The sequence below is a fragment of the Bombina bombina genome, chromosome 7 (assembly GCF_027579735.1).
Source record: "Bombina bombina isolate aBomBom1 chromosome 7, aBomBom1.pri, whole genome shotgun sequence".
Taxonomy (NCBI): Eukaryota; Metazoa; Chordata; class Amphibia; order Anura; family Bombinatoridae; genus Bombina; species Bombina bombina.
Genome location: NC_069505.1, coordinates 447,507,279 through 447,530,045, shown reverse-complemented (window position 1 = coordinate 447,530,045; position 22,767 = coordinate 447,507,279). Strand labels below are relative to the sequence as shown.

Below are 22,767 nucleotides of genomic sequence, written 5' to 3'. Positions count from 1 at the left end.
GTCGTGAATCTGTTGCCATGGTAACTAGCACTTCATTTTTTTTAAAATAACTTTATTGTACCTAAAGTCACTCACTGCTGTTGCATATGCGCAATTCAACTGCAGGCTGATATGTTTGCAAATTGTATCTTGTCTTGTGTTTTGTGATCTGGTGAGGTTGGTAGAGGATAATACTGCTCGGTATGGTATCATGAGGGCATAATGCTGGGTATGGTATCATGAGGGCATACTGCTCGGTATGGTACTATCATGAGGGCATACTGCATGATGCTGAAGTTAGCTCCTTATTCGGCCAGCTTCTTATTCGAATGCTGAAGTTAGCTACATATTCGGCCAGCTTCTTATTCGGCCAGCTTCTTATTCGGCCAGCTTCTTATTCGAAGATTCAAGTTAGCTTACTAAGTATTCACCCAGCATCCTATTCTAGTATCCTATTCTAGTTAGCTTCTTATTAATGAAATAAATTATTTATTAAACAACAATTAGCAAAGTTAATATGATATTAATAATTAAATTTGGCACCAAAGGTGGCACCATAATTTTCATTAATTTCAATAGGGAAATTCTGAATAAGATACCAAGCTTTTAATCTTGGCTCACTCACATTTTACATTTTACTTGTTTTATACTAATTGGGCATCCTTCTATATAAAAAAATGCAATGTAGCCTGAGCCAAATGATATTGATCATATAATATGGCATCAAAGCTGGCACCCTAGCATCCATGCATTTCAATGGGAAATTGTGAATAAGTAACCAAGCATTTGCTCTATTAAAACCATCTTGGCTCACTCACATTTTACTTGTTTTATACTAATTGGGCATCCCTCTATATAAAAAGAATCAATCTAGCCTGAGCCAAATTATATTGATCATGTAATATGGCACCAAACCTGGTACCCTAATGTCAATGCATTTCAATGGGAGATTTTGAATAAGTAACCAAGCATTTAATCTATTAAAACCATCTTGGCTCACTTACATTTGGCTTGTTTTATGCTAATTTGGCATCCCTCTATATAAAAAAAATCTATGTAACCTGAGCCAAATGATATTGAACATATAATATGGCATCAAAACTGGCACCCTCATTTTAATGCATTTCAGAGGGAGATTCTGAATAAGTAACTAAGATTTTAATCTATGAAAAACATCTTGGCTCACTCACATTTGGCTTGTTTTATACTAATTGGGCATCCCTCTACCTTAAAAGAATTAATCTAGCCTGAGCTAAGCTAAATGATATTAATCATGTAATATGGCACCAAACCTGGTACCCTTATTTCAATGCATTTCAATGGTAGATTTTTAATAAGTAACCAAGCTTTTAATCTATGAAAACCATCTTGGCTCACTCACATTTGGCTTGTTTTATACTAATTGGGCATCCCTCTATCTAAAAAGAATCAATCTAGCCTGAGCCAAATGATATTGATCATGTAATAAGGCACCAAACCTGGTACCCTCATTTCAATGCATTTCCATGTAGATTTTGAATAAGTAACCAAGCTTTTAATCTATGAAACCCATCTTGGCTCACTCACATTTGGCTTGTTTTATACTAATTGGGCATCCCTCTATCTAAAAAGAATCAATCTAGCCTGAGCCAAATCATATTAATCATGTAATATGGCACCAAACCTGGTACCCTCATTTCAATACATTTCAGTAGTCGATTTGTAATACGTAACCAAGCTTTTAATCTATAAAAACCATCTTGGCTCACTCACATTTGGCTTGTTTTATGCTAATTGGGCATCCCTCTATCTAAAAAGAATCAATCTAGCCTGAGCCAAATGATATTAATCATGTAATATGGCACCAAACCTGGTACCCTAATTTCAATGCATTTCAATGGGAGATTTTGAATAAGTAACCAAGCTTTTCATCTATGAAAACCATCTTGGCTCACTCACATTTGGCTTGTTTTATACTAATTGGGCATCCCTCTATCTTAAAAGAATCAATCTAGCCTGAGACAAATTATATTGATCATGTAATATGGCACCAAACCTGGTACCCTCATTTCAATGGTAGATTTTGAATAAGTAACCAAGCTTTTCATCTATGAAAACCATCTTGGCTCACTCACATTTGGCTTGTTTTATACTAATTGGGCATCCCTCTATCTAAAAAGAATCAATCTAGCCTGAGCCAAATGATATTGATCATGTAATATGGCACCAAACCTGGTACCCTCATTTCAATGCATTTCAATGTAGATTTTGAATAAGTAACCAAGCTTTTAATCTATGAAAACCATCTTGGCTCACTCACATTTGGCTTGTTTTATACTAATTGGGCATCCCTCTATATAAAAAGAATCAATCTAGCCCGAGCCAAATTATATTGATCATGTAATATGGCACCAAACCTGGTACCCTAATTTCAATGCATTTCAATGGGATATTTTGAATAAGTAACTAAGCATTTACTCTATGAAAACCATCTTGGCTCACTCACATTTGGCTTGTTTTATACTAATTGGGCATCCCTCTATATAAAAAGAATCAATCTAGCCTGAGCCAAATGATATTAATCATATAATATGGCACCAAACCTGGTACCCTCATTTCAATGCATTTCAATGGTAGATTTTTAATAAGTAACCAAGCTTTTAATCTATGAAAACCATCTTGGCTCACTCACATTTGGCTTGTTTTATACTAATTGGGCATCCCTCTATCTAAAAAGAATCAATCTAGCCTGAGCCAAATGATATTGATCATGTAATAAGGCACCAAACCTGGTACCCTCATTTCAATGGTAGATTTTGAATAAGTAACCAAGATTTTCATCTATGAAAACCATCTTGGCTCACTCACATTTGGCTTGCTTTATACTAATTGGGCATCCCTCTATCTAAAAAGAATCAATCTAGCCTGAGCCAAATGATATTGATCAAGTAATAAGGCACCAAACCTGGTACCCTCATTTCAATGCATTTCAAAGTAGATTTTGAATAAGTAACCAAGTTTTTCATCTATGAAAAACATCTTGGCTCACTCACATTTGGCTTGTTTTATACTAATTGGGCATCCCTCTATCTTAAAAGAATCAATGTAGCCTGAGCCAAATGATATTGATCATGTAATATGGCACCAAACCTGGTACCCTCATTTCAATGCATTTCAATGGTAGATTTTTAATAAGTAACCAAGCTTTTAATCTATGAAAACCATCTTGGCTCACTCACATTTGGCTTGTTTTATGCTAATTTGGCATCCCTCTATATAAAAAAATTCAATGTAGCCTGAGCCAAATGATATTGATCATATAATATGGCATAAAAGCTGGCACCCTAGTATCCATGTATTTCAACGGGAAATTGTGAATAAGTAACCAAGCATTTGCTCTATTAAAACCATATTCGCTCACTCACATTTTACTTGTTTTATACTAATTGGGCATCCCTCTATATAAAAAGAATCAATCTAGCCTGTGCCAAATTATATTGATCATGTAATATGGCACCAAATCTGGTACCCTCATTTCAATGCATTTCAATGGGAGATTTTGAATAAGTAACTAAGCTTTTAATCTATTAAAAACATCTTGGCTCACTCACATTTGGCTTGTTTTATACTAATTGGGCATCCCTCTATCTAAAAAGACTCAATCTAGCCTGAGCCAAATGATATTAATCATGTAATAAGGCACCAAACCTGGTACCCTCATTTCAATGTAGATTTTGAATAAGTAACCAAGCTTTTAATCTATGAAAACCATCTTGGCTCACTCACATGTGGCATGTTTTATACTAAATACGCATCCCTCTATATAAAAAGAATCAATCTAGCCCGAGCCAAATGATATTGATCATGTAATATGGCACCAAACCTGGTACCCTAATTTCAATGCATTTCAATGGGAGATTTTGAATAAGTAACTAACGCCTAGATTTAGAGTTCTGCGGCCAAAGGGGTGCGTTAGCTACGCATGCTTTTTTTTCCCTCGCACCTTTTAAATACTGCGGGTATTTAGAGTTCACAGAAGGGCTGCGTTAGGCTCCAAAAAGGGAGCGTATAGCATAATTTACCGCCACTGCAACTCTAAATACCAGCAGTGCTTACAAACGAGGCCAGCTTCAAAAACGTGCTCGTGCACTATTCCCCCATAGGAAACAATGGGGCCGTTTGAGCTGAAAAAAAACCTAACACCTGCAAAAAAGCAGCGTTCAGCTCCTAACGCAGCCCCATTGTTTCCTATGGGGAAACACTTCCTAAGTCTGCACCTAACACCCTAACATGTACCCCGAGTCTAAACACCCCTAACCTTACACTTATTAACCCCTAATCTGCCGCCCCCCACTATCGCTGACCCCTGCATATTATTTTTAACCTCTAATCTGCCGCTCTGTACACCGCCGCAACCTACATTATCCCTATGTACCCCTAATCTGCTGCCCCTAACACCGCCGACCCCTATATTATATTTATTAACCCCTAATCTGCCGCCCCCAACGTCGCTGCCACCTACCTACAATTATTAACCCCTAATCTGCCGACCGGACCTCGCCGCTACTCTAATAAATGTATTAACCCCTAAAGCTAAGTCTAACCCTAACACCCCCCTAAGTTAAATATAATTTTTATCTAACTAAATAAATTATTTCTTATTAAATAAATTATTCCTATTTAAAGCTAAATACTTACCTGTAAAATAAACCCTAATATAGCTACAATATAAATAATAATTATATTGTAGCTATTTTAGGATTAATATTTATTTTACAGGCAACTTTGTATTTATTTTAACCAGGTACAATAGCTATTAAATAGTTAATAACTATTTAATAGCTACCTAGTTAAAATAATTACAAAATTACCTGTAAAATAAATCCTAACCTAAATTACAATTAAACCTAACACTACACTATCAATAAATACATTTAATAAACTACCTACAATTATCTACAATTAAACCTAACACTACACTATCAATAAATTAATTACATTCAAATACCTACAAATAAATCCAATTAAATAAACTAACTAAAGTACAAAAAATAAAAAAAGAACTAAGTTACAAAAAATAAAAAAATAATTTACAAACATTATAAAAATATTACAACAATTTTAAGCTAATTACACCTACTCTAAGCCCCCTAATAAAATAACAAAGCCCCCCAAAATAAAAAAAATGCCCTACCCTATTCTAAAATAAAAAATTAAAAGCTCTTTTACCTTACCAGCCCTTAAAAGGGCCTTTTGCGGGGCATGCCCCAAAGAATTCTGCTCTTTTGCCTGTAAAAAAAAACATACAATACCCCCCCCAACATTACAACCCACCACCCACATACCCCTAATCTAACCCAAACCCCCCTTAAATAAACCTAACACTAAGCCCCTGAAGATCTCCCTACCTTGTCTTCACCACGCCTGGTATCACCGATCCGTCCAGAAGAGGGTCCGAAGTCTTCATCCAATCCGGGCGATGTCTTCATCCAAGCCCAAGCGGGGGCTGAAGAGGTCCATCATCCGGCTGAAGTCTTGATCCAAGCGGGGGCTGAATAGGTCCATCATCCGGCTGAAGTCTTCTATCAAGATCTTCAATCTTCTTTCTTCCGGTTCCATCTTCATCCCGCCGACGTGGAACATCCATCCTGGCCGACGACTTCCTGACGAATGACGGTTCCTTTAAGGGACGTCATCCAAGATGGCGTCCCTCGAATTCCGATTGGCTGATAGGATTCTATCAGCCAATCGGAATTAAGGTAGGAAAATTCTGATTGGCTGATGGAATCAGCCAATCAGATTCAAGTTCAATCCGATTGGCTGATCCAATCAGCCAATCAGATTGAGCTTGCATTCTATTGGCTGATCGGAACAGCCAATAGAATGCAAGCTCAATCTGATTCGCTGATAATAATAATTGTAGGTAGGTGTCGGCGACGTTGGGGGCGGCAGATTAGGGGTTAATAAATATAATATAGGGGTCGGCGGTGTTAGGGGCAGCAGATTAGGGGTACATAGGGATAATGTAGGTTGCGGCGGTGTACAGAGCGGCAGATTAGGGGTTAAAAATAATATGCAGGGGTCAGCGATAGCGGGGGCGGCACATTAGGGGTTAATAAGTGTAAGGTTAGGGGTGTTTAGACTCGGGGTACATGTTAGGGTGTTAGGTGCAGACTTAGGAAGTGTTTCCCCATAGGAAACAATGGGGCTGCGTTAGGAGCTGAACGCTGCTTTTTTGCAGGTGTTAGGTTTTTTTTCAGCTCAAACGGCCCCATTGTTTCCTATGGGGGAATCGTGCACAAGCACGTTTTTTAAGCTGGCCGCGTCTGTAAGCACCGCTGGTATTTAGAGTTGCAGTGGCGGTAAATTATGCTATACGCTCCCTTTTTGGAGCTTAACGCAGCCCTTCTGTGAACTCTAAATACCAGCGGTATTTAAAAGGTGCGAGGGAAAAAAAGCACACGTAGCTAACACACTCCTTTGGCCGCAGAACTCTAAATCTAGGCGTTAGTTACTTATTCAAAATCTCCCATTGAAATGCATTGAAATTAGGGTACCAGGTTTGGTGCCATATTACATGATTAATATCATTTGGCTCAGGCTAGATTGATTCTTTTTATATAGAGGGATGCCCAATTAGTATAAAACAAGCCAAATGTGAGTGCTCCAAGATGGTTTTCATAGATTAAAAGCTTTGTTACTTATTCAAAATCTACATTGAAATGAGGGTACCAGGTTTGGTGCCTTATTACTTGATCAATATCATTTGGCTCAGGCTAGATTGATTCTTTTTAGATAGAGGGATGCCCAATTAGTATAAAACAAGCCAAATGTGAGTGAGCCAAGATGATTTTCAAAGATTAAAAGCTTGGTTACTTATTCAAAATCTACATTGAAATGCATTGAAATGAGGGTACCAGGTTTGGTGCCATATTACATGATTAATATCATTTGGCTCAGGCTAGATTAATTCTTTTTAGATAGAGGGATGCCCAATTAGTATAAAACAAGCCAAATGTGAGTGAGCCAAGATGTTTTTCATAAAGTAAATGCTTGGTTACTTATTCAAAATCTCCCATTGAAATGCATTGAAATTAGGGTACCAGGTTGGTGCCATATTATATGATCAATATCATTTGGCTCGGGCTAGATTGATTCTTTTTATATAGAGGGATGCCCAATTAGTATAAAACAAGCCAAATGTGAGTGAGCCAAGATGGTTTTCATAGATTAAAAGCTTGGTTACTTATTCAAAATCTACATTGAAATGCATTGAAATGAGGGTACCAGGTTTGGTGCCTTATTACATGATCAATATCATTTGGCTCAGGCTAGACTGATTCTTTTTAGATAGAGGGATGTCCAATTGGTATAAAACAAGCCAATTGTGAGTGAGCCAAGATGTTTTTAATAGATTAAAAGCTTAGTTACTTATTCAAAATCTACCATTGAAATGCATTGAAATGAGGGTACATGGTTTGGTGCCATATTACATGATCATTATCATTTGGCTCGGGCTAGATTGATTCTTTTTATATAGAGGGATGCCCAATTAGTATAAAACAAGCCAAATGTGAGTGAGCCAAGATGATTTTCATAGATTAAAAGCTTGGTTACTTATTCATAATCTCCCATTGAAATGCATTGAAATTAGAGTCCCAGGTTTGGTGCCATATTACATGATCAATATCATTTGGCTCAAGCTAGATTGATTCTTTTTAGATAGAGAGATGTCCAATTAGCATTAAAAAAGCCAAATGTGAGTGAGCCAAGATGGTTTTCATAGATTAAAAGCTTAGTTACTTATTCAGAATTGCCCATTGAAATGCATTGGAATTAGGGTACCAGGTTTGGTGCCATATTACATGATCAATATCATTTGGCACAGGCTAGATTGATTCTTTTTATATAGAGGGATGCCCAATTAGTATAAAACAAGCCAAATGTGAGTGAGCCAAGATGGTTTTCATAGAGTAAATGCTTGGTTACTTATTCAAAATCTCCCATTGAAATGCATTGAAATTAGGGTACCAGGTTGGTGCCATATTATATGATCAATATCATTTGGCTCGGGCTAGATTGATTCTTTTTATATAGAGGGATGCCCAATTAGTATAAAACAAGCCAAATGTGAGTGAGCCAAGATGGTTTTCATAGATTAAAAGCTTGGTTACTTATTCAAAATCTACATTGAAATGCATTGAAATGAGGGTACCAGGTTTGGTGCCTTATTACATGATCAATATCATTTGGCTCAGGCTAGACTGATTCTTTTTAGATAGAGGGATGTCCAATTAGTATAAAACAAGCCAATTGTGAGTGAGCCAAGATGTTTTTAATAGATTAAAAGCTTAGTTACTTATTCAAAATCTACCATTGAAATGCATTGAAATGAGGGTACATGGTTTGGTGCCATATTACATGATCATTATCATTTGGCTCGGGCTAGATTGATTCTTTTTATATAGAGGGATGCCCAATTAGTATAAAACAAGCCAAATGTGAGTGAGCCAAGATGATTTTCATAGATTAAAAGCTTGGTTACTTATTCATAATCTCCCATTGAAATGCATTGAAATTAGAGTCCCAGGTTTGGTGCCATATTACATGATCAATATCATTTGGCTCAAGCTAGATTGATTCTTTTTAGATAGAGAGATGTCCAATTAGCATTAAAAAAGCCAAATGTGAGTGAGCCAAGATGGTTTTCATAGATTAAAAGCTTAGTTACTTATTCAGAATTGCCCATTGAAATGCATTGGAATTAGGGTACCAGGTTTGGTGCCATATTACATGATCAATATCATTTGGCACAGGCTAGATTGATTCTTTTTATATAGAGGGATGCCCAATTAGTATAAAACAAGCCAAATGTGAGTGAGCCAAGATGGTTTTCATAGAGTAAATGCTTGGTTGCTTATTCAAAATCTCCCATTGAAATGCATTGAAATTAGGGTACCAGGTTTGGTGCCATATTACATGATCAATATAATATGGCTCAGGCTAGATTGATTCTTTTTCTACAGAGGGATGCCCAATTAGTATAAAACAAGTAAAATGTGAGTGAGCCAAGATTAAAAGCTTGGTATCTTATTCAGAATTTCCCTATTGAAATGAATGAAAATTATGGTGCCACCTTTGGTGCCAAATTTAATGATTGATATCATATTAACTTTGCTAATTGTTGTTTAATAAATAATTTATTTCATTAATAAGAAGCTAACTAGAATAGGATGCTGGGTGAATAGTAAGCTAACTTGAATCTTCGAATAAGAAGCTGGCCGAATAAGAAGCTGGCCGAATAAGTAGCTAACTTCAGCATTCGAATAAGAAGCTGGCCGAATAAGGAGCTAACTTCAGCATCATCACCTATGGGTATTGCACGCAGTATCATCTGTCTGCGCAAGCACTGTGTTAGCGCGGTTGCACGGAGCGCTCGTGCACTTTATGCAAGTTATACAAACAGGCCATACCCGTACATTTCTATTTGCTAATACTCTGTTACTTTACTACATCTCCCAGCATGCTCAGTTAACACGCAATTCATGACGTCAGGCAAAGCTTTCCCTCATCATGGCGGCGCCCGAAGTTAAACACGAGTGTGAACCGGAGGCTGAAACACAAGAGGAAAAAACGTTTCGGGATTTGGTTAGTTTGAGATCCTGTTATATACAGATGGAAACAAAAACCGAGCTAATTAGCTAACGGGACCTACACCGGTCTAGTGACCCAACGGGACCTACACAGGGCTAGTGACTCAACGGGACCTACACAGAGCTAGTGACTCAACGGGACCTACACAGGGCTAGTGACCCGGGACCTACACAGGGCTCGTGACCCGGGACCTACACAGGACTCGTGACCCAACGGGGCCTACACAGGGATCGTGACCCAACTGGACATACACAGGGTTCCTGGGCTAGTGACCCAACGGGACATACACAGGGCTAGTGACCCAACGGGACATACACAGGTCTAGTGACCCAACGGGACATACACAGGGCTAGTGAGCCAACTGGACATACACAGGGCTAGTGAGCCAACTGGACATACACAGGGCTAGTGAGCCAACTGGACATACACAGGGCTAGTGAGCCAACTGGACATACACAGGGCTAGTGAGCCAACTGGACATACACAGGGCTAGTGACTCAACGGGACATACACAGGGCTCCTGGGCTAGTGACCCAACGGGAAATACACAGGGCTAGTGACCCAGCGGGACATACACAGGGCTAGTGACCCAGCGGGACATACACAGGGCTAGTGACCCAACGGGACATACACAGGGCTAGTGACCCAACGGGACATACACAGGGCTAGTGACCCAACGGGACATACACAGGGCTAGTGACCCAACGGGACATACACAGGGCTAGTGACCCAACGGGACATACACAGGGCTAGTGACCCAACGGGACATACACAGGGCTCCTGAGCTAGTGACCCAACGGGACATACACTGGGCATGCCCAGGGCTCATCTGATACACAGGGAGAGAGATTAGAAAGAGAGAGAGAGAGAGAGACGCAGACAGGGTGTGATACACTGGGTGAGAGAGAGAGATCAGTTGCAGATGATCTGATTACACAGGAGGAGAGAGAGATCAGTTGCAGATGATCTGATTGCACAGGGGGAGAGATCAGTTGCAGATGATCTGATTACACAGGGGGAGAGAGAGATCAGTTACAAATCATCTGATTACACTGGTGGGAGAGAGATCAGTTACAGATGATCTGATTACAATGGGGGGAGAGAGAGATCAGTTGCAGATGATCTGATTACACTGGTGGGAGAGAGAAAAACCAGTTGCAGATGATCTGATTACACAGGGGGAGATATCAGTTGCAGATGATCTGATTACACTGGGGGAGGAGAGAGATCAGTTACAGATGATCTGATTACACTGGTGGGAGAGAGAAAAACCAGTTGCAGATGATCTGATTACATGGGGGAGAGATCAGTTACACCGGTCTAGTGACCCAACGGGACCTACACCGGTCTAGTGACCCAACGGGACCTACACAGGGCTAGTGACTCAACGGGACCTACACAGAGCTAGTGACTCAACGGGACCTACACAGAGCTAGTGACTCAACGGGACCTACACAGGGCTAGTGACCCGGGACCTACACAGGGCTCGTGACCCAACGGGACCTACACAGGACTCGGGCCTACACAGGGATCGTGACCCAACTGGACATACACAGGGCTCCTGGGCTAGTGACCCAACGGGACATACACAGGTCTAGTGACCCAACGGGACATACACAGGTCTAGTGACCCAACGGGACATACACAGGTCTAGTGACCCAACGGGACATACACAGGTCTAGTGACCCAACGGGACATACACAGGTCTAGTGACCCAACGGGACATACACAGGTCTAGTGACCCAACGGGACATACACAGGTCTAGTGACCCAACGGGACATACACAGGTCTAGTGACCCAACGGGACATACACAGGTCTAGTGACCCAACGGGACATACACAGGTCTAGTGACCCAACGGGACATACACAGGTCTAGTGACCCAACGGGACATACACAGGTCTAGTGACCCAACGGGACATACACAGGTCTAGTGAGCCAACGGGACATACACAGGTCTAGTGAGCCAACGGGACATACACAGGTCTAGTGAGCCAACGGGACATACACAGGTCTAGTGAGCCAACGGGACATACACAGGTCTAGTGAGCCAACGGGACATACACAGGTCTAGTGAGCCAACGGGACATACACAGGTCTAGTGAGCCAACGGGACATACACAGGTCTAGTGAGCCAACGGGACATACACAGGTCTAGTGAGCCAACGGGACATACACAGGTCTAGTGAGCCAACGGGACATACACAGGTCTAGTGAGCCAACGGGACATACACAGGGCTAGTGACTCAACGGGACATACACAGGGCTCCTGGGCTAGTGACCCAACGGGACATACACAGGGCTAGTGACCCAACGGGACATACACAGGGCTAGTGACCCAACGGGACATACACAGGGCTAGTGACCCAACGGGACATACACAGGGCTAGTGACCCAACGGGACATACACAGGGCTCCTGAGCTAGTGACCCAACGGGACATACACTGGGCATGCCCAGGGCTCATCTAATACACAGGGAGAGAGATTAGAAAGAGAGAGAGATGCAGACAGGGTGTGATACACTGGGTGAGAGAGAGAGATCAGTTGCAGATGATCTGATTACACAGGAGGAGAGAGAGATCAGTTGCAGATGATCTGATTGCACAGGGGGAGAGATCAGTTGCAGATGATCTGATTACACAGGGGGAGAGAGAGATCAGTTACAAATCATCTGATTACACTGGTGGGAGAGAGATCAGTTACAGATGATCTGATTACAATGGGGGGAGAGAGAGATCAGTTGCAGATGATTGATTACACTGGTGGGAGAGAGAAAAACCAGTTGCAGATGATCTGATTACACAGGGGGAGAGATCAGTTGCAGATGATCTGATTACACTGGGGGAGAGATCAGTTGCAGATGATCTGATTACACTGGGGGAGAGATCAGTTGCAGATGATCTGATTACACTGGGGGAGAGATCAGTTGCAGATGATCTGATTACACTGGGGGAGAGATCAGTTGCAGATGATCTGATTACACTGGGGGAGAGAGAGATCAGTTGCAGATGATCTGATTACACTGGGGGAGAGAGAGATCAGTTGCAGATGATCTGATTACACTGGGGGAGAGAGAGATCAGTTGCAGATGATCTGATTACACTGGGGGAGAGAGAGATCAGTTGCAGATGATCTGATTACACTGGGGGAGAGAGAGATCAGTTGCAGATGATCTGATTACACAGGGAGAGAGAGATCAGTTGCAGATGATCTGATTACACAGGGAGAGAGAGATCAGTTGCAGATGATCTGATTACACAGGGAGAGAGAGATCAGTTGCAGATGATCTGATTACACAGGGAGAGAGAGATCAGTTGCAGATGATCTGATTACACAGGGAGAGAGAGATCAGTTGCAGATGATCTGATTACACAGGGAGAGAGAGAGATCAGTTACAGATCTGATTACACTGGGGGGAGAGGGAGAGATCAGTTGCAGATGATCTGATTACACTGGGGGGAGAGGGAGAGATCAGTTGCAGATGATCTGATTACACTGGGGGGAGAGAGATCAGTTACAGATCTGATTACACTGGGGGGAGAGAGAGAGATCAGTTGCAGATGATCTGATTGCACAGGGAGAGAGATCAGTTGCAGATGATCTGATTGCACAGGGAGAGAGATCAGTTGCAGATGATCTGATTGCACAGGGAGAGAGATCAGTTGCAGATGATCTGATTGCACAGGGAGAGAGATCAGTTGCAGATGATCTGATTGCACAGGGAGAGAGATCAGTTGCAGATGATCTGATTGCACAGGGAGAGAGATCAGTTGCAGATGATCTGATTGCACAGGGAGAGAGATCAGTTGCAGATGATCTGATTGCACAGGGAGAGAGATCAGTTGCAGATGATCTGATTGCACAGGGAGAGAGATCAGTTGAAGATGATCCGATTGCACAGGGAGAGAGATCAGTTGAAGATGATCCGATTGCGCAGGGAGAGAGATCAGTTGCAGATGATCCGATTGCGCAGGGAGAGAGATCAGTTGCAGATGATCCGATTACACAGGGAGAGAGAGATCAGTTACAGATCTGATTACACTGGGGGGGAGAGGGAGAGATCAGTTGCAGATGATCTGATTACACTGGGGGGAGAGAGATCAGTTACAGATCTGATTACACTGGGGGGAGAGAGAGAGAGATCAGTTACAGATGATCTGATTACACTGGGGGGAGAGAGAGAGATCAGTTGCAGATGATCTGATTGCACAGGGAGAGAGATCAGTTGCAGATGATCTGATTGCACAGGGAGAGAGATCAGTTGCAGATGATCTGATTGCACAGGGAGAGAGATCAGTTGCAGATGATCTGATTGCACAGGGAGAGAGATCAGTTGCAGATGATCTGATTGCACAGGGAGAGAGATCAGTTGCAGATGATCTGATTGCACAGGGAGAGAGATCAGTTGCAGATGATCTGATTGCACAGGGAGAGAGATCAGTTGCAGATGATCTGATTGCACAGGGAGAGAGATCAGTTGCAGATGATCTGATTGCACAGGGAGAGAGATCAGTTGCAGATGATCTGATTGCACAGGGAGAGAGATCAGTTGCAGATGATCTGATTGCACAGGGAGAGAGATCAGTTGCAGATGATCTGATTGCACAGGGAGAGAGATCAGTTGCAGATGATCTGATTGCACAGGGAGAGAGATCAGTTGCAGATGATCTGATTGCACAGGGAGAGAGATCAGTTGCAGATGATCTGATTGCACAGGGAGAGAGATCAGTTGCAGATGATCTGATTGCACAGGGAGAGAGATCAGTTGCAGATGATCTGATTGCACAGGGAGAGAGATCAGTTGCAGATGATCTGATTGCACAGGGAGAGAGATCAGTTGCAGATGATCTGATTGCACAGGGAGAGAGATCAGTTGCAGATGATCTGATTGCACAGGGAGAGAGATCAGTTGCAGATGATCTGATTGCACAGGGAGAGAGATCAGTTGCAGATGATCTGATTGCACAGGGAGAGAGATCAGTTGCAGATGATCTGATTGCACAGGGAGAGAGAGATCAGTTGCAGATGATCTGATTGCACAGGGAGAGAGAGATCAGTTGCAGATGATCTGATTACACAGGGGGAGAGAGAGAGAGAGATCAGTTGCAGATGATTTAATTACACTGGGTGGGGGAGAGATCAGTTGCAGATGATCTGATTGCACAGGGAGAGAGATCAGTTGCAGATGATCTGATTGCACAGGGAGAGAGATCAGTTGCAGATGATCTGATTGCACAGGGAGAGAGAGATCAGTTGCAGATGATCTGATTACACAGGGGGAGAGAGAGAGAGAGATCAGTTGCAGATGATTTAATTACACTGGGTGGGGGAGAGATCAGTTGCAGATGATCTGATTACACAGGGGGAGAGAGAGAGAGAGATCAGTTGCAGATGATTTAATTACACTGGGTGGGGGAGAGATCAGTTGCAGATGATCTGATTACACAGGGGGAGGGAGAGAGAGATCAGTTGCAGATGATCTGATTACACTGGGTGGGGGAGAGATCAGTTGCAGATGATCTGATTACACTAGGTGGGGGAGAGATCAGTTGCATATGATCTGATTACACAGGGGGAGAGAGATCAGTTGCAGAGGATCTGATTACACAGGGAGAGAGATGATTTTATGTCCATGTAATGGGCAGTGAGGATTTAGGTACATTTCACCTATTTACTGTATAAATAAATATATCCCCATCATTCAGTAGAGATTGTTATTAGTGTTCCCACATGTCACATTTGTTTAATGGTTTTGTTTATGTTCCTTCTTTAGGGGGTGACTGATGTTTTGTGTGAAGCTTGTGAGCAGCTGGGATGGAAACAGCCAACGAAAATCCAGATAGAAGCAATCCCAGTGGCCTTAAATGGTGAGGAGTATTCAGTGTTCACCACATGGGAGCAGTGTGATAAATAGATGCCAGTAATGCTGCTAAATACAGGGGTACAGATTAGAGCAGCTGTTCTTTGAGGGTGTAATCAGTTGCCAGTGCTGTTGATAACTACTGTGTGTCATTTTAGCTGTTCCCCTTTCCCCTCTATTTTTGTTTTCTAATTCTCCGTTGTGCAGCCTGGCAGCTCTGTGGGAGGTGTTTTCAGGGGGTTGACTGGTGCAGCTAAAGTTTCGGCTTTTCTCTGAGCTGTCATCATGTTTATTATATTCTTTAATTTCTGTAGATGGCAAAATATTCACAATATTTCTTCATTTGGGGTATAATGGTGGTGTCCTGTAAAGAATTTGTACATGACCTTGTAATATCCCGTTAGCTGTAGGGTTCTGTGATCTCACTAAGTGAATATTTTATATAAGGTTACATCTGTTCTTATAAATAAATAAAACCATTACTATGGCTAGTTTTATTTTACAGTGTGCCTACCTGATCTGGCACACATTAACACATTATCGGTACCTGGTAACGTCAGAGGAACTGAAGTGTAGGGTGACAGGGTTCTGTCCTTGGGCAGATGTTTGTTTTAACCATAAGGGCATGTACCCTACTTACCATTAGTGCATACAAAACCCTTGTGTGACTGTCACAGTGTCATGGGACCTCTGTAATCTCTCTACCTTCTGCCGTTGTAGGTCGCGATATAATCGGTTTGGCTGAGACTGGGTCGGGGAAGACTGGCGCCTTTGCCTTGCCAATCCTGCAGACGCTTCTGGAGAATCCTCAGCGCCTTTATGCTTTGGTCCTCACACCCACCAGAGAGTTAGCGTTTCAGATCTCAGAGCAGTTTGAAGCTCTAGGCTCATCCATTGGTGTTAAAAGTGGTGAGTGTCTGCTCTGCAATGGATTGCTAGTAATACTGTTCTATCCGACAAAGGTGGTCATGGTTAATGTGACATTTTATTAGATAGCGTCTTCTCTGTGTTTTGCTTTGTAGTAGTTACTTGGCACGATAGCAGAGAATTTGTGATATAGAAAAGTCTCTTAAGTACCACTAACAGGTCATATTTTGAGTTTCCTGCTTTAGGGCAAGTGAGTCAGACTCTGTGACTGATACACAAAAATTTGTTCTTAACCCTTTAACGACCTGAACATATCCTGTACGGGCTTTCTCTTTATGGGGTGTTTTGCCCTGTAATAGCGCAGGTCTTGCTGAAAGTGGTGAGAGTCACGCTATTAAACCCCAATATAGAAAAATGACCGTACAGGGTACATTGTTGGTCATTAACCCCTCCACTACCGGGACTTTCAGAGAAGAACTTGCCCAAAATACCGGACAATTTTTAGCATTTTTGCTTTCACTCCATTTATAGAGAAATAGAGCCTTTTTTATTTTGTGTACCTGTCAAAACTATCTATCCTATCTTATCTATCTATTTTAAGTAGACAACCCAAGATATTGATCTAGGCCCATTTTGTTATATTTCATGCCACCATTTCACCGCCAAATGTGATCAATTTAAAAAAAATTGTTAACTTTTTCACAAACTTTAGTTTTCTTACTGAAATTATTTACATACCGCTTGTGCAATCATGGCACAAATGGTTGTAAAAGCGTCTCTGGGATCCCCTTTGTTCAGAAATAGCAGGCACATATGACTTTGCCATTGCTTTTTGGTAATTAGGCCACTAAATGCCGCTGTGCACCACACTTCTATTATTCCCAGCAGTGAAGGGGTTAATCAGGTAGCTTGTAAGGTTAAGTTTAGCTTTAGTGTAGAGACTACCCTCCCACCTGACACTTCCCACCCCCTGATCCCTCCCAAACAGCTCTCTTCCCTTCCTTGCCCTCCCAACTGGTCACCCACATTTTAGGTACTGGCAGACAGTCTGCCAATATGAAAATGTAAGGTGTTTTTTTTTTTTTTTTTTTTTTTTTTGCAGTGTTGGATCCCCCCTTCCCCTCCAACCTCCCTGATCCCTCCTAAACAGCTCTCTAACCCTCCCCCTCTAACTATTGTCCTCCATATTAGTTAATGGCAGCTGTCTTCCAGTACCTATAAACCCTTTTTATATCATTTTTAAATTTTCCCCCACCTCCCGCGATCCTTTGTTAGGGATCCCCCACCCCCATTTTTCTGTAGCGTAGTGCCCCTTCCCTCCCTCTTCCTTTATTTTCTTCCTGCAGTGTAGGGCCTCCCGGATTCCCTCCCACACCTTCCACCAGCAAATGATCTTTACAGATGGTGACACACACAGTGTCACCGTCTGTAACGATATGGCATCTGCCCTCATATGGAACCGGAGCACCGACCGTTCCATATGTTGGCAGATGCCTGGAGCTCAAGAACTCTCAGCTGTAACTTAAAGGGACACTAAACCCACATTTTTTATTTCATGATTCGGATAGAGCAATTTTAAGCAACTTTCTAATTTACTTCTATTATCATAAACAAAAAAAATTAGGTTTAGTATCCCTTTAACATCCGAGACTGCTGAGTACAATATACATATGAGTACAATAGTGACACATAGCATCAGGGGAGGTGGCACATATGGGTACAATAGTGACACATAGCATATGGGGAGGTGGCACATATGGGTACAATAGTGACACATGGCATCAGGGGAGGTGGCACATATTGGTACATTAGAGACATGCAGCATCAGGGGAGGTGGCACATATGGGTACAAGAGTGACACATAGTATCAGGGCAGGTGGCACATATGGGTACAATAGTGACACGCAGCATCAGGGGAGATGGCGCATATGGGTACAAGAGTGACACATAGCATCAGTGGAAGTGGCACATATGGCTACAATAGTGACACATAGCATCAGGGGAGGTGGCACATATGGGTACAGTAGTGACATATAGCATCAGTGGAGGTGGCACATATGGGTATAATATTGACACACAGCATCAGGGGAGGTGGCACATATGGGTACAATAGTGACACATAACATCAGGGGAGGTGGCACATATGGGTATAATAGTGACACATAGCATCAGGGGAGGTGGCACATATGGGTACAATAGTGACACATAGCATCAGTGGAGGTGGCACATATGGGTACAATAGTGACAGATAGCATCAGGGGAGGTGGCACATATTGGTACAATAGTGACACATAGCATCAGGGGAGGTGGCACATATTGGTACAATAGTGACACATAGCATCAGGGGAGGTGGCACATATTGGTACAATAGTGACACATAGCATCAGGGGAGGTGGCACATATTGGTACAATAGTGACACATAGCATCAGGGGAGGTGGCACATATTGGTACAATAGTGACACATAGCATCAGGGGAGGTGGCACATATGGGTACAATAGTGACACGCAGCATCAGGGGAGGTGGCGCATATGGGTACAATAGTGACACATAGCATCAGGGGAGGTGGCGCATATGGGTACAATAGTGACACATAGCATCAGGGGAGGTGGCACATATGGGTACAATAGTGACACATAGCATCAGTGGAGGTGGCACAGATGGGTACAGTAGTGATGTAGAATCAGTGATGGTGACAGATGGGTACAGTAGTAAAGTAGAATCAGTGGTGGTTTCATAGAGGTGTCACCTAAGGGTACGTGGATAGCATTCAGCATCAGTGCAGGTGAATATGCATCTCTATAATAGTGTCTGTACAAAAAGGAGGCTTCTATGCTGTGAATACAGAGTTTTTGGTGAGCACAGGTTTAATAGTAAGTGTGTCCATTTCTCCATCAGCTGTTATTGTGGGTGGAATCGATATGATGTCTCAAGCTCTGGCCTTGGCGAAGAAGCCTCATGTGGTCATTGGTAAGTAATGTGTGTACTTTATGACTTTTTGCTAACAGTTGCGCTAAATATTCAGTGATCCTTTAGCACTTGTTTCTCTCAAGTTTGCTATGACCTTTGTGTATAGACATTGGGTAGAGGGAGATAAAAACGTCTGCAAGATGGAGCCAGTCTGCACAATATGTTTGATAGAGTAACATGGCTGTCTCCCCAGTGAGTAACATTAGCAGTTGCCAAAAACTTTTAAATCTTATGACTTATGGCATCTCCTAGGGTCTTGCAGAATCGATCCATATCCCCAAAATCTGATTATTTTCCTTCTAGGAAGTTTTCTTCATGTAGATCTTGTCTTTATTAGCTACTCCTGGGCGCCTCATTGACCATCTAGAAAATACCAAGGGATTCAGCTTGCGCGCCCTTAAATACCTGGTGATGGATGAAGCTGATCGCATTCTTAATATGGACTTTGAGACAGAGGTAACGTTAACAGAGGAAGAATCTCTGTGTGTTTTATTCTGTCATATTGGTTGTAGTCCATGTGTGCATGTGTTCTCTGCCCCCTCCCTCTAAGTCAGTCTCTCTTTCTCGCTTGATCTCTCTCACCACAATGTATTAACTCCTAAAGCCTAAGCCGCCACAACCCCCATCGCAATAAAATGCCTTCACTACTTAACCCCTAACCTTCCACAATCAAGTTTGCAGTGATATTTGTATTTTTCAAATGTATTCATTAGTTTTTATTTTATTTCTGTAGTGCAACGTCCCCATTCCTCACTCACCCTTCCAACCTTTTTCTGTAGCTTAGGGTCCCACACCTCCCGCTGGCGCAAGCAGTTGATTGTTATAGACAGTGACACGCATTTCGCGGCGGCGGTATGATGGGCTTCATACCGCATGTTGTTTCTGTGTATATACGTCATTTGGGCTTAAGGGTTTAACTATAGGGCTTTTTATGTTGTTGGGTTGTGTGTTTTTTTTTTTATTGTTAACTTAGGGGTCTTATGTAAGGGGACAAATAGCGTAGGGGGTTTATTGCATTATGGGTTGTGGTGGTTTAGGAGTTAATAGTAAAGGTGTTTATATTGTTATGGGGATTGTGACGGTTTATAGGTTAATATAGTTTAGGAGTTATTGGGCGAGGGTTGTGGTAATTTAGGGGTTATTAGTGTAGTGGGTTTTTGCAATGGGGTTTGTGGCGGTTTAGGGGTTAATAGCGTAGGGCTGTGTAGCCATTTTTTTTTTTTTTTTTTTTTATTAAAAGGGTAACCAATGGATGTATAACAAATTTAGTTAATACATTAATTTGTAATTCTTAAATTAAATTTGTAAATTCGTGCAGGCTGCTGTTCGTTCATTCGGTTCTTTTGCAAAAAGAACAGATTAGGCAATATTTGTCTGGATACAAATGCACAAGTCTAGTTTCTCTCTGCACCCTCCCTCTAAATCTGTTTCTTTCTGCCCTCCTCCTCTATAAGGGCTAGAGTATCTAACATTCTCTTGCTCAGACATGGAAAAACCTCACTGACACAAGTCTCTCAGGGAATAAAAAAAAACTGTCCCTGTCCTACAAAGTAAAGGAGCTCGCTGGGTATTGCTACGTGAGCAGGTGACGCACTTCATCACTTAAAACCTGCAGCCTATGCAAATCTGATTTCCGTAATAGTATCTTAACATGGGCTCTATTGTCATATACGTGTTTTATTTAAGAAGTGTTTGGCGTATTTAGACACATTCCTGTCCTGTTTCAGTAAAACTGCAAGTTCTGCAGGAGGGACGTATTTACAGAATACGCCAGATCCTGCAGCTAGTCCCACGGAATGCCCCTGTTCAGCGCGAGGAAACTCATTTTACAATACGGAAAACAATATTTTTTTAATTTCGGATTATAAATACATTTTGCCTGTGCAGTGTAGTTTTATAATGATTTCTAGTGTGCACAATTTTCGGAGAACAATTTTTCTTACGATTTGTAATGTGGTTAAACTATACAATTTTTTTCTGCATACTTAAAGGGACATTCCAGTAAAAATGTAAATGCACGTAGATGAATGACATCTTTGAATAGAAACATATTTACAATATAAATGTATTAGCAAAAATGCTTCTAGTAAAAGCTATCACTGTTCTAGTGTTAGCATTTTTCTCTGCACGTGAAGCATCGCTACATATTCTCAGTGCACCAGCATTTGTAATACTGCAGCTGCTCAGAGCGCCAGTGGGGCTTGTATCATGCCAGCAATTAACAAACTGAGTCATTACCAGATGGTACAATCACCTTAGGCTCTCTTAACACGTGCTGTGTTTAATAAGCTTTTTTGCTAATGCATGTACTGTATATTACAAAATTGCTTCTGTTCAATACCGAAATGCATCCATGGGGTTTCCAATTTTGGCTGGAATATCCCTTTAAATTTCAGTAGTTTATTTTTACTACTTAGCCCTAGTGTAATGAATGCATTGCCTATTATCACAGGACACTGCTATCTAGGCGTTTAGAGAATTATGTTGCAGGTTTATTACAAAATCTCACAAACAATCCAAAAGAACCAGCGAACCTCAAAGCCATCGATTTTATTATATCCAAGCACAGGAAGACAAGGTATTTAAAAACAGTATAAAACAGAGACCAACAGCACTCTACCAGTCTTACGCATTTCGGCTGTAGGTGCCTTAATCATAGACAATGGCACAATATTCGGGGTCATCCTTAAATAGCCCATTAATTACTTAGTAATAATTTTCGTCTCTTAAAGTTATAACATGAACATGTAATAGCGTATACTAACTGACAATAGATAGCTGACTAAGAGTAATTGGTAAAAAATATTCAAGTATCATATACAAATATGCTTTTTAGACCTTAATCCTATGAGATATACTCTGGAAACACAGCTTATGAGCCCAACGTTATCACCATATAGTTTACTATAGCATTAAGATTATACCTATCGGCTAGATTTCGAGTTTTGCGGTATGAGTGAAAAAGCAGCGTTATGGCTCTTTTTCACTACCGCTGGTATTATGAGTCTTGCAGGTATATCTGTACCGCGCACTTTTTTTGGCCGCAACATAACTACAGCAGCTTTCAAAAAGTCCTTTTTCAATGGGACTTCCATAGCGCCGGTATTACGAGTTTGCCTGTCCGGCCAAAAAGTGAGCGGTACAGCCTATACCGTCAAGATCCATACCGTAAACTGAAAGTCAGTAGTTATGGCTTTTATGTTACAAAGCCGTAACATAAAACTCATAACTAAAGTGCTAAAAAGTACACTAACACCCATAAAATACTTATTAACCCTTAAACCGAGGCCCTCCTGCATCGCAAACACTAAAATAAAATGATTAACCCCTAATCTGCCGCTCCGGACATCGCCGCCACTATAATGAGCACATAAACCCCTAAACCGCCGCACTCCTGCATCTTAAACACTAGTTAAATATTATTAACCCCTAACCTGCTGTCCCTAACATCGCTACAA

General features: G+C 41.6%; 1 protein-coding gene across 1 annotated transcript in view; it reads left to right on the top strand.

The window, feature by feature from the left end:
- Window positions 1–9,471: 9,471 nt before the first annotated feature.
- The window catches only part of DDX47 (DEAD-box helicase 47), a 72,464-nt gene continuing 59,168 nt past the window's right edge, over window positions 9,472–22,767 (top strand). Inside the window, exons 1-5 of the mRNA XM_053721404.1 lie at window positions 9,472–9,606; window positions 15,387–15,480; window positions 16,194–16,382; window positions 19,238–19,309; window positions 19,647–19,765. Coding sequence (XP_053577379.1) covers window positions 9,532–9,606; window positions 15,387–15,480; window positions 16,194–16,382; window positions 19,238–19,309; window positions 19,647–19,765 — 549 coding nt within the window. The 5' untranslated portion in view covers window positions 9,472–9,531. The remainder of the gene's footprint in view (window positions 9,607–15,386; window positions 15,481–16,193; window positions 16,383–19,237; window positions 19,310–19,646; window positions 19,766–22,767) is intronic.